Here is a 12530-nt window from a genome sequence, read left to right on the forward strand (position 1 = left end):
TAAAACATTAATAAACAAACACACACAGAGTTGTACACACATGCACACATGCGTGCACACACACATGTGCACCACACGTGAACACACATATACACAGGTACACACACACACACACACACACACACACACACACACACACACACACACACACACACACACACACACATCTAAGGATCTGCTTTCTTCACAGAGGTAACTACACATCTGATAACTCAAAGGATGGGAAGCCATTCTCAGAGCAACCAGGAAGGTTGTGTGGCCGTTTGCTGAAGAATCCTGGGTCAGCTCCAGGCTTCATCAGTTTCTCAGTTTACGAGTCCTGGCCCTACAGCAAACCTCTGTGTCAGAGCTACATCCCAGAAATCCTGGCATGCTATGGTAATGCAGGGGATATCCTAGGTGAAGGGACATCAGTGGCCTTCCTGGGTGCTCCAGGTCCCCAGGGACAGTTTGGGCGTGGCTTTAGGAGAGGAGGGTAGCTAGGGTTAGCTGGGAGGAGTCTGGGGCTGGCGCGAGGGACCAGAAGTCTCCCTTAGAAGGACTGACTGGTTTACTGCAGGCAGACGACTCCCAACTCCCCTGAAGGCCGAGCGGGAAGAGACTTTAAGAAAGTGCAGGGAGTTGAGGTCTGAGGACAGGTTTTCCCCATTTGTGGGACGCAGAGGGAAGCACGTGATGCCGGGCGGAACCTGGACAAGGCTGGTGACCGCGCTGATGCTCCTGGTCCTGGGAGAAGGCCAGCTAGGTAGGTGGCTGGAAAGGGTAGCACAGAGGCTGCCTGGAGCTGGGCACGGGGAGGGTGTGGGGGGGACACCGGCTTTTCTGCTGACTCAGCGCCGTGCCCCTCACCTGGCAGCATCTTGGTGGGTGCCTTTCACAGCTAATTGCTCCTTGCATTTACTTTTACGCTCAGGCTGCCGGAACCTCATCTTCCTGACACCCTTTGGTCCTGTTTTGTTTTGTTTTATTCCCTTCGTATCTCCTGATATTTAAGTTCCGTTTAATTGGCTGCAAGAACATTTGCCGAATCTGCCGGGTACTATAAAGGGGGAGCGGATCCGAATTAGTTAGAAACTAATGAGCTCCAGTCCCAGGCCACCTCTGGAAACAATTGGTGAAAGTTGCATCTCTTTGTACACCACTGGGCTAGTTCTGTGTATGGTACAGTCATCTGGTACAGTCAGTTTTCTGCTGCGAAAGCGGACCTGATGGGAAGAATACCCTCTCCCACATCATCAAACCATGACCGAAAAGTGTACAGTAGGGTGACTTTAATGACACAGTACAGAGCCACATCCCTTAGCCTTTCTGCTCTTCTTTGTGCTCATACTGATAAGAATGTTAAACAAGAGGTCACTTGGTCTTCTTAGTTACCTATTCTTTTTTGAGAGGTAAATGACACATACATCTATCCACAGCTTGAAGCAAAGCCACGTGCAATATCTCTAAAGGTTGAAAATAAAATTGTCGTTGCATCGTCATGTCAATCTTGAGCAGTTTTATTAACATAAATTTGATCCGAAAGAGCAGCGGTGAGGGAGCAGCAGACATTTCCCCATGTGAATTTCTTTTTAAACAGATCATCAACACTCAATTTATTTCTGGAAATGCATTTCCTTAACCAGATGTCATTCATCCGTGACTCCCTAGGTTTGCTCAGATATAGCAGGTGTTCAAAAAAGGCTTTCCTTAAGTTAACAGGGTAGTTGTACATATTCACAGGCACAGAACTGCGCAATTGGATACAGGTATCCAAGCATTACCGTCCCTGTCTCCTTAAAGCTGCTTTTGTGATTGTTACTGAGAAGTTTTGATTTCTTCTCTTTCTAGTTCTTTATAAAGTACATGGCATTTTTGTCAGTTGTAGTCATCTTATTGTGCTGTGGAACATTAGAACCTATTCCTTGTAGGTATTCACAAGCCCATTATTCCATCACTTTTTCCTTCTCTCCTTTCCTTATATGTACTAAATATGCAGCCATTATGTTTCCAGAAAAGGCTTGTAAACATGTTTATTAATATAGTCAAATATTTAGAAAGATGCTTCTAAATAAATCACATAAATCTATTTGGATGGTTCCTATACCATACCTATTACTCACCTAAAGTGCACTATGGTATTACATCCATATATCCACAGATATGTACAGCTAGAGTCAAGTTTAGAATCAAAGCCAAATATTGTACATTTTGATATCAAAGCTACTAACCCCATTCCCCTTTCTGTCTCCCTAGTCATGCACCATCACTAGTTTGCTTTCTGTTTTAGGTATTTGCTTACTCTGTGTGTACCTGTTTATATAAACAGGATCATATTACAGGTATTATTTTTCACATATTACAATGTTTTAAAGATTACCATGATACAGTATGTGTGAGCATATTCATTTGTTTTAAGATTGAAGAACACTCCACTGTAAGGAAACTACATTTTGTGTGTGCATTTTTAAGTTGGCAGATTTGTGTTGCTTCTGTCTTTCTGCTTTTACAGATAATGCTGCTATGAATATGTCTATGCAAATTTTTATATGAACACATTTTTATTTTTTACCAGAAGGAGATTTGCTGGGTTGGAAGTTAGCTATGATTAACCAGTTTAGAAAAGTTAGTGTCTCCCCAAAGTGACTGCTCTATTTTATATTCCTATAGCATGTGAAGGTTTCAATTCATTCACATACCTGCAAACACTTGGTATATTTGGTAAATACCTAGCATTTGGTATATTTTGTTGTGGCTTGATTTGCGTTTCCCTAAATAATGGTTTCAAGCATGACTTATTCATTTGTACATTGACATTTCCATATGTTCTTTGGGATGAGCCCTACTTAGATCTTAGCTTCTAAAAATAATGATAAAATAAGTTCTTGACCTCTATGCTAACTTATTGTTGGCCTAAAAAGGCTGGGACACAAGGCCTAGTAGAACTTCCTGAGCCTGTTTAGAGTTTGGCGACCTGTCTCAGCAAAAGTGTCTCTGCCCAACTACTGCTGGCGTAGTGAGATATCATTGGCCCTTACACCTCACCCCATCCTGAGGTCCCCACCCACTTTCTCAACTCTATATAAGTGCATGCCTCTTACAGTAAATCGAGACTCTGCTTTGACAGGTTTCCACGACTCAGTGTGGTTCTCTCTGGTAGCTAGGAGGGTGGCTGGGTCGTGGACATTCACCATCCCGCTCATCCCTGGGAAGTGACTGGCTGGACCAGCCCTTTCCACAGCCCTGACTGCCGGAGGACTGGGCAACTTATATGAGTTCTTTGCATATCTTACACTCTTTTCTCTTACCACCTATACAATATGCAATTGTTTTTCCCATTATGTCTAATGAATTGTCCTCTTGTTTTCTGTATGCTTTGCAGTACATGAGCAATTTTTGTTTTATGGTGGATAAGGTCTTACTTATAGCCCATGCTTTTCTATATCTCTTACTCCCTTGCTCCTCATCTTTAGCATATAGGGGTTACAGGTATGCACTACCAAGTGGCATATATCACTACAAGGAGTTGAAATCTTTAAATTTAAATGAAGTTTAAATTTAGTTAGTGTCTGAACATATTTCTGAACTAACTCCCAGCTTTATATAACCATGATATTGGCTATTGTAATAAGCCAGAAAACAGTCTATCATCAGTAACAAATATATGGAAAATTCATTTACATATTCTACCACTGTGTAACTATCATTTATAGCCTGGCACATTCTCTCAAAGTATATGAAATCTAAGTATTGAAGATGTTATTATAAGTTGCTTCATTGATCTAAATCACATCAGAAAGTAGATGACAGACAGGAGCATAAATGTATATGAACTTCTGTATTCAGGGAAATTTAGACTTTACTAGAGAGTGTGTCAAGTTGACTGATGACTATGAAGGATTAGCAGTGCTATTCCTTCAGTAGTTGACCAAGATAAGCTTGTCCTTACATGAGAGCCTAGGCATCACTACAATGCTTGCCTATCTGTGGGATGTATTCTAGAGTCAAGGCTGGACTAAGGTTTTTACAGGGTTGCCTTTTCATCACTAATGTTTTTTAAACCTTCTGCTCCACATTCTGTAATAGACAAGTGCATTTTTATGAAAGAAATGATGAAATGAGCTAAAAAATGGGAACTACTACTAATTCTACTTGCTACGAATTTTCTCAATAAAATAAAATGAAGTGAAATAAAATTCTCTTTTAAATATTATACACTCCACCAATATTGGTAATGTCACAAAGTAATGCCCCCTAAAATTATTCCTTCTACTGCTTTGAATTAGGGAATAAAACAGCATAAGAAGAAAGTTAGGACTATAGAGATACTGATGGGGATATAGTACATAGACTTAAAATAGACTTATGTGCTGGGATAATTGCTAAGTGGTTAGAACACTTGCTATGCCAGAGTGAAGACCTGAGTTCAGATGCTCAGGATCCATGTAAATACTCTACAAGCACATCTGCACACATTCAAACATGCATAGCACATCACATATCCATGCACATGAGAAAGAAAATGAGCTTACTGAGTTTTCCCAAAAGAAAATTATATTAAAGATAATAGATCAACAAAAATATTTCAGTAATTCATGTAAATCCCATTACTAGTACCCTTTAACATAATGTCTTTAATTTTTAATCGTTTGCAGTGTTCTTATATTGAAAGACATTAAAATTCTTTTAAAATTAAATGAAATGATGATACATATACTTAATAAAATATTTATCATTAATATTTATGATAATTAACAAAGTTATGAGAATTACAGAGGTGAAATTCTTCCTAGAAAATTTACAACTATGAAAGAGCAAGACCCTTGTGGTGATTCTAAAATCTTGTAGTAAATACGGGAAACTTAGGTAGCAGGCTCTTCACAACGACAAAGATAAGAATGTCATTAAGAAATTAGTTGAGGATATTACAGTCTGCTATATAGCAGAGGTAGGATTTTAGTGTCTGCATTAGAGAAAATTTGTTTGAGAAAGGCCAGTATTGACATTGAAATCTAGAGGACTAGACCCAAGAGGAATTCTTTGAGGATTGGTCACTTGTGGTCGCAGTTAACACATTTTAACTCAAGAGCATTCAGCTCTGTTGCTCTCTATGTTCAAGTCAAATAAAAATAAAAACCCCAATGATAAGTGTGTCAAGCTCGATCTGTGACAGTTCTTGAGTTGCCTGTTGCATTCTAGAATGTACAATCTAAGTCATCTTTGACTCGCTAGAAGTCCCTGACATTTTGTTATTTTGCTGACCGTGTGTGTGTGTGTGTGTGTGTGTGTGTGTGTGTGTGTGTGTGTGTGTGTACAATAGTGAGTTTATTTGCTTTCTTTGGGAAAGAGAATCAACTTTTAACTGAAGACCTAACTATGCTGGTGAACAAAACACATGAAAATTCTCATCTTTCTGTCTAGCTCCAGAGTGTTCTCCTGGGGGCCACCAGTTTCTTCAGAGTCCTTACAGAAGTGTCTACTTTGACTCAGTGTACTTCCAGCAGTCAGCTCCTCAAGACCTGATCTGTGACTATTCTCTTACCCCTGGATGGTACCGATTTCTCATCTTTGACAGACCTGCTGAGATGCCAACCAAATGCATTGAGGTATTTTTTTTCCCTTACTGAAGTGTTATCTACATTTTTAGTAGATTAACTTAATTGGAAATATTCCTAGAATACCTAGTTCAATGGTAATAGCTATGATAATCCATGGGTGTTTTGAACCAGAATATTTTATATAATTTCCACAGATGCAAAACATAGTGTAATAGAAATCATTCTCCAGCCAAATATGTACAACACATTTGCAAAAGTCTCATGGTTACCCCATTAACAGGTGAAAGAGTAAAATTTTGAATATAGGTCCAGGTATATAACTGCAAGAAAACTGCCACTAAGTAATGCTGTTGAAATTTTGCTTCAGTTGTTATCTGGCATTTCCTTTCTTAACTGTGGACTTTGATTGCTTAAAACCTACAAACCCTTCCCCTTGTATTCCATAACTGAAGAAAACTCAGACTGTCACTGAAATTTCAGTGTTTTTCAATGCAAAATATATGATTTGTGGTGTGTGTGTGTGTGTGTGTGTGTGTGTGTGTGCGCGCGCGCGTGCGCGCGCACACGCGCACACACACACACACAGAAGCCAGAAGTTGATATTGGATGCCTTCTTCAATTGTTTTCCACTTTAGTTTATGAAACAGGATCTCTCACTGAATCAGGACCTCCCCAAATGTGGCTAGCCTGACTGATCAGAAAGTCCCAGGGATCATTCTGTCTCTACCTTCTCAGTACTGTGATCTTTAGGAATGTTTCTTGTGACCAGTTAATGTTTCAGTCTGTCCCATTTATTGGTATTATAATCTTGTCCACATAATCTATGGAATAAGACGAAGTATAAAGATTGGAAATATCCATTACTTCAGAATCTCTGTGGTATGAAAATGATGAGAAAGTATTTAGACATGGTATTTATTTGATAATTGATATGTTCCTTCACATATCAATTGTGGGTATTGTATGTAGCCTCACTTGGTTTCACAGTGAGACCTTGTAGTAGTCAGTGCACCTCATTATAAAAACATGGATGCAAAGCCAGGTGTTGTGTGTTGGTGGCACACGCCTTTAATCCCAGCACTTGGGAGGCAGAGGCAGGCAGATCTCTGTGAGTTTGAAGCCAGCCTGGTCTACAGAGTGAGTTCCAGGAGAGGTTCCAAAGCAATACAGAGAAACCCTGTCTTGAAAATAACAACAAACAAACAAACAAACAAACAAACAAAAACATGGATATAGACAAAGCTTTTGAGCAATGTAACAAAAGTCATTACTATTAGGGGCAAGATAACATGCAATATTGTCACAGCATGAGTCCTTGCCTTATTACAAACCTCTACATAGCTCAGTGGAAGGTTCTGAGGACTGTTCAGGCATAAGTATTTTTTTTGGTTGAAATATACAGCTTTGTTCTAGTATTGTAACCTTCAAGAAATATGCTCAAGTTGAAAATCATCACAAATGACTGTGTCCTTTGTCACTCTGTATTGGAATATCCTTATTTTTTAACCTAGAAAACACAGAGCTATATTTAAGACTTGCAGTGTCAATATATGATATAAAACCATGACTTTAGCAGAACATTTGTTTATCATATTGTCATTCATATTTGGAGGATTATTTACAGGCGGGGTTTTCCTTTCTCGATACTAATGTAAACAATTCAGAAAAAATATTCAATTTTAACAATACTTAATGTTGTTAACTTCTGTCATGGTTGTCGTATTTTTGTTCCCTTTTTTGTTTATCTTTTAAAAAATCACTTTGGTGACATTTTATTGGAAGGAAACTAAAAGCCATTAAAATTTAAAAGTAAAACGAGAAAAAATTGGGCAAAATCATAATATTTTTAAGTATTTATGTTCTCTTCCTTTGACTCAATTAGTTGATTCTAGATCCTTATAGAAATGTATACATGCAGGGTTTTGGTGTCCCACGTGTTTTAATCCTAGCACTCGGGAGGCAGAGGCTGGTGGGTCTCTGTGAATTTGAGGCCAACCTGGTCTACAGAGCGAACTCTAGGACAGCCTCCAAAGCAATAAAGAGAAACCCTGTCTTGAAAAAAAAAAGAAAAAAAAAGAAAGAAAGACAGAAAGAAGGAAGGAAGGAAGGAAGGAATGTATACATGAAATAGATGCCCTTGTTTTTTCCTGAAATTCAGCAAATGGTCATCACATTGTCTGTGGTGAAGAAGTGTCCTCTGTCTACATGGCTTCACATTCAAGTGAACAATCAATAGATTTTTCTTTTTGTCCACAGGATGATACAAGCCTATTGAAACAAGTTTCTGTTTCCCTGGTTTGCAATACTACACACAAATCCTAGGAAACCCAGCAAAGAAAGGACAGAGATCACAGTAGTGTTATTTCACAATCCACCTCAGTTGTAGCTATCATAAGCATTTTCCTACGGTTTCCTCTTTATTTTTGTGCAATGTGTTTTTGTAGGTAATTAGATCATTAGCAAGCCTATATTGTACATTATTTCCTTGATTTTAGAAGTAGCACATATAATAATAGCAATTTTAGTATGATTAGTGAGGCTTTTTGATAAGGAAAATTAATGAAGACATATTTTAAGGTTTTGGAACATATATTTAAGCTATTAGAAACATAATGATAATTTTTATTATCACAGCAGTAGATAAAAAACATCTTTTTTTGGAAATGGATGTTTTATTATTATTAGAAACAAGGTTCTTTTACATATCAATCCCAGTTCCCGTTCTCTCTCCTCCCGTCCTCCCCTGTCCCCCCATCCCAAACCTTTTCTGCTCCCCAGGGAGGATGAGGCCTTCCATGGGGGATCTTCAGTGTCTGTCATATTTGGAGCAGGGCCTAGACCCTTCCCCGTGTGTCTAGGCTGAGAGAGTATCCCTCTATGTGGAGAGGGCTCCCAGATTCCATTTGTATACTAGGGAGAAATACTGATCCACAACCAGAGGACCCATAAATTGCCTAGACCTCCAAACTGACATGCTCCCTCAGGGCGTCTGGAACTGTCCTTTGCTGATTTCCCAGCTATCAGTCTGCGGTACATGAGCAACCCCTTGTTTAGGTCAGCTGTCCCTGTGGGTTTCTCAATCTGGTCCTGACCCCTTTGCTCATGACTCCTCCCTCTCTGCAACTGATTCCAGAGTTCAGCTCAGTGTTTAGCTCTGGGTGTCCGCTTTTGCTTCCATCAGCTCCTGGATGAAAGCTCTCTAAACTGACTTCCTCATTCAGGAGATCTGGAACAGTCCTATGCTGGTTTCCCACCTATCAGTCTGGGGTCCATGAGCTCCCCCTTGTTCAGGTCAGCTGTTTCAAAAATGCATCTCTTGATTCTGCTTATTCTCACACATCTATTAGACATTTGAACTTCTTGTAAGGATTATGAATTTGTAGTATTGGAGTTTGTAGATGAATAAGTGACCTGAATAAAATAAAATAAATACATTAATGTGACAACAAATAATAGCATACTAAAAAATACTACTTACAAATAGTTTCCTCATTTAATTCTTATTTATTTTTTATTTTATTATTACTGCTTACTTGTATCTATCAACCTCTCCTTTAAATTTTTCCTTTGCTTTGAGGTATGGAGCATGGAGGTAACATGATTAATGACTATACCCTGGATAGTGGTTATTGGTTATTCCTGCACAGGTATTGCATTTCTATTTCCATTATAGCTGAGCTTTTAAGGGCCATTGTCTGAGTACTAACAGAGAAGGATGCTAGGAACCTTGTTCAAAATCATGTGCCTTTTGGATCTTCTCAAAATTTTGTCTTTTTTCACAACTTAATTTGCCATTGAATTACATTTTTCTACCTGGAAATAATGTTGATAGTAGGCCTCAAACAAAATATTAATTCCATTTTTCCAAGTTACTAAGCAGTTTTTCTATATCAGTCTATATAATAATACCTTTCTTCTTTCTCCACTGGTTTTGGTTGCATCTTGACTCTGGACTGACATCAAATAGACAATGTCTCCAACAATTGTGCAAAAATCTCTAAGATCAGTTGGTATTTGTGCTGCATATTAATACACTTTCAGTTTAACTTGTCTTGCTTTATGATGTGTCCACTGTTTTAGTAAATTATCTGGGGTTGAATTTTCATTTATAATGCAAATGTAAAATAAAAATATTTACATTAAATAGGTTATATTAGCATTAATTAATATATTAATTTAATGTTATTAAATTTACTTTCTGGTGCAGTAGATATGTAAGTTGCTTGGATTTTTTTAAATATTTGTTTATGTGTATAGGTGTTTTGCCTTTATATATGTACTTCTACAACATGCAGGCTTGGTTCCGAGAGAAGTCAGAAAAAGGTGCTGTTGGGTCCACTGGACCCGGAGTTAAGAATGGTTGAGTCAGAATGTGGATGCTGGGATCCAAATCTAGGGCTTCTGGGGGAGCAGGCTGTGTCTTAACTGCAGAGTCATATCTCTTGTCCCAATTTATTTAAATTTGATAATTTGCTATTTTGAAGATTCTGTTAGATCTGAAGATTTAAAAAAAAAAAAGTTAATCTTTTTATTTGTATGAAATTCATTGTATTTTCAACTTCTATTTTCTCTGATACAAAAGATGAACCACTGTGGAACTCAGGCCCCCATCTGGCTGTCTCTGAGTGACTCGGAAACACTGCCTCTTCCTGGAGAGATCAAGCAATTGACTGGTTGTGCCACTTGGCAGCTTCTTTTTAGCACTGAAATGGACTGCTGCCTCTTTCAAATCCCCGTGTTTGTTAGAAACTGTGGAGATTTTTTTGTGTACTTGCTACAACCCACTCAGGGATGCATGGGCTATTGTGCTGAAGGTAAGAAAGAATCAGTAATACTTTGAACTGCTAACTGGGGAAATATATGTGAGTGCACTGGTACTCTGACCAGCTTGTACTGAGCTAATGTCAGCAGGAGACTTGGTCTAGCATTATTGCTAAGTGAACCTATCCTTGTTTTCAGATATTTATAAGTATCTTTAAATGCTCAAAAGTTTATTTTGCTGTGAAAGTATTAAAGCAGACTCACTGCACTTAACACCTGCCTGGATGGCTTAAGAAATGTGATTTCTGCCAGGCGTTGGTGTTGCACGCCTTTAATCCCAGCACTCCGGAGGCAGAGGCAGGCGGATCTCTGTGAGTTCGAGACCAGCCTGGTCTACAAGAGCTAGTTCCAGGACAGCCTCCAAAGCCACAGAGAAACCCTGTCTCGAAAACCAAAAGAAAAAAAAAAGAAAGAAAATATGGTTTCTTCTTGCCCTCCCCTCTCTCTAATTAAGAAATGACAGATAGTAAGCAAATGTGTAAATATTTGTACTTCAGCATTGTTTTATTTTTAATTAGCAAAGCTTATTGAGTGTTTATGCAGAGCCAGAACTTACTTTAAACCCTGGTGTTGGCTACTGTAAGGATCAAGATGAATGTGCTCTCTCCTGTAGTGGAATACCTAAAACAATTCATAAAAATAAGCGACATGTAGGAATAAATAGCTATGCATCCCACATGCAAAGTGCCCTAAAGAAGAGTTTGCTGTCACTGTCATGTTTGCAATGCACTCGCATGCTGGAATCTTGCCTAGCATCTACATTTTTGTAACACTACATAGTGTCACAAAAACTATAAAACAAGAGAAAACAAACAAAACAATAACAAATAATATTTGTAGCTTCTGTGTCACCTGGATTTTTCTCTAGTTTTTGATTGTGGTCTGGACTTCAGAATCTGCTTGCAACTAGTAGTGTATGGAATGGGAAAAACAACAGTTGTTTCTCAGGAAAGAGGACTAGTGGATGCTATATTTGATCCATGATGGTAGTATTCCTGGTGACAGAACACAGGGCATCATGCATCAGAACATTGGGTACCATGTATCATCTGTGAGCTTATAATAAGAACCCTAAATATCTTAATCTTCCCCAGAGGCCAGTTCCTCAGCCTAATCACGAGAAAAGTCATATGATCACAGATTAAGCAATATTTTAGAGAACACGTGAGTGATATGTTTCAGAAGTAAGAAGAGCAAGAAAATCACAGAAAAGAATGAGAAACTCATAGACTGGAGAAAAACATTCTGAGTGCCGGACTGTGATTTCCTGGAATGGATACTGGCAGAGAAGATGACATCAGTGGAGGAAATTGTGTTTGTTTTTTGACTAAAGTAGTTCTAAGATCAGCTAGCTAATTTTGACAAATACATCCTGGTCTTATAATGTGCAAACATTTGCATAAGATGGTTCAGAGGTGTATATGGGAATATTTTGTATTAAAACTTTTTGTGTGAATATAAACCTATTATAAACTAAATATTTATAACAAAGCAAAATAATTTTTTGACTGAAAATTATGACTATGGATTATTATAAATTTTGAAAGTCACCTGATTTATAAGTTTTAATTGTCAGGGATTTATATATTATATAAAATAATATATCACTTTTACTGTTTTCATTTTCAATACAAATCTTTTCTTCTTTTCTTTTTTTAATTAATTTCTTTAATTACTACTCATATTTACATATCCATGCCCCATTCCCTCACCCTTCCATCCTCCCATGTTCCCCGCCAAACCCCCCAACCCATTGCCCAACTCCACCCAGGGATAGTGAGGCCCTCCACCAGGGACCTTCAAAGTCTGTCGTATCATTTAGAGGAGGGCCCAGGCCCTCCTTGCTGTATCTGGGCTGCAATAGTATCCCTCAATAGGGAATGGGCACCCAAAGTCCATTTGTGCTCTAGGGTTAAAGACTGGCTCCACTGTTAGAGGTCCCATAGACTGCCCTGGCCTCCTAGCTAGCATGCACATTCAGAGGGCTTGGTTTGGTCCAATGCTTTTTTCCACAGCTTTATGACTAGGGTCTCCATGCTCTCACTAGGTCAGGTCCACTGTTTCTGCAGGTCTTTCCAGCCCTGTCTTGGCTCCTTTGCTCATCCCTTCTCCCTCTCCACTGTTACAATAAATCTTTCTGCCAAAAGCCACCCTAGCCCTACTGCCATGTGG

At 38.7% G+C, this 12530-nt stretch overlaps 1 protein-coding gene across 1 annotated transcript in view; it reads left to right on the forward strand.

The window, feature by feature from the left end:
• The first annotated feature begins 675 nt into the window (after positions 1-675).
• Vwde (von Willebrand factor D and EGF domains) overlaps positions 676-12530 on the forward strand; it is a 78977-nt gene continuing 67122 nt past the window's right edge. The window contains exons 1-3 of the mRNA XM_035451400.1: positions 676-745; positions 5401-5585; positions 10120-10351. Coding sequence (XP_035307291.1) covers positions 676-745; positions 5401-5585; positions 10120-10351 — 487 coding nt within the window. The remainder of the gene's footprint in view (positions 746-5400; positions 5586-10119; positions 10352-12530) is intronic.

Source organism: Cricetulus griseus (assembly GCF_003668045.3).
Source record: "Cricetulus griseus strain 17A/GY chromosome 1 unlocalized genomic scaffold, alternate assembly CriGri-PICRH-1.0 chr1_0, whole genome shotgun sequence".
Classification (NCBI taxonomy): domain Eukaryota; kingdom Metazoa; phylum Chordata; class Mammalia; order Rodentia; family Cricetidae; genus Cricetulus; species Cricetulus griseus.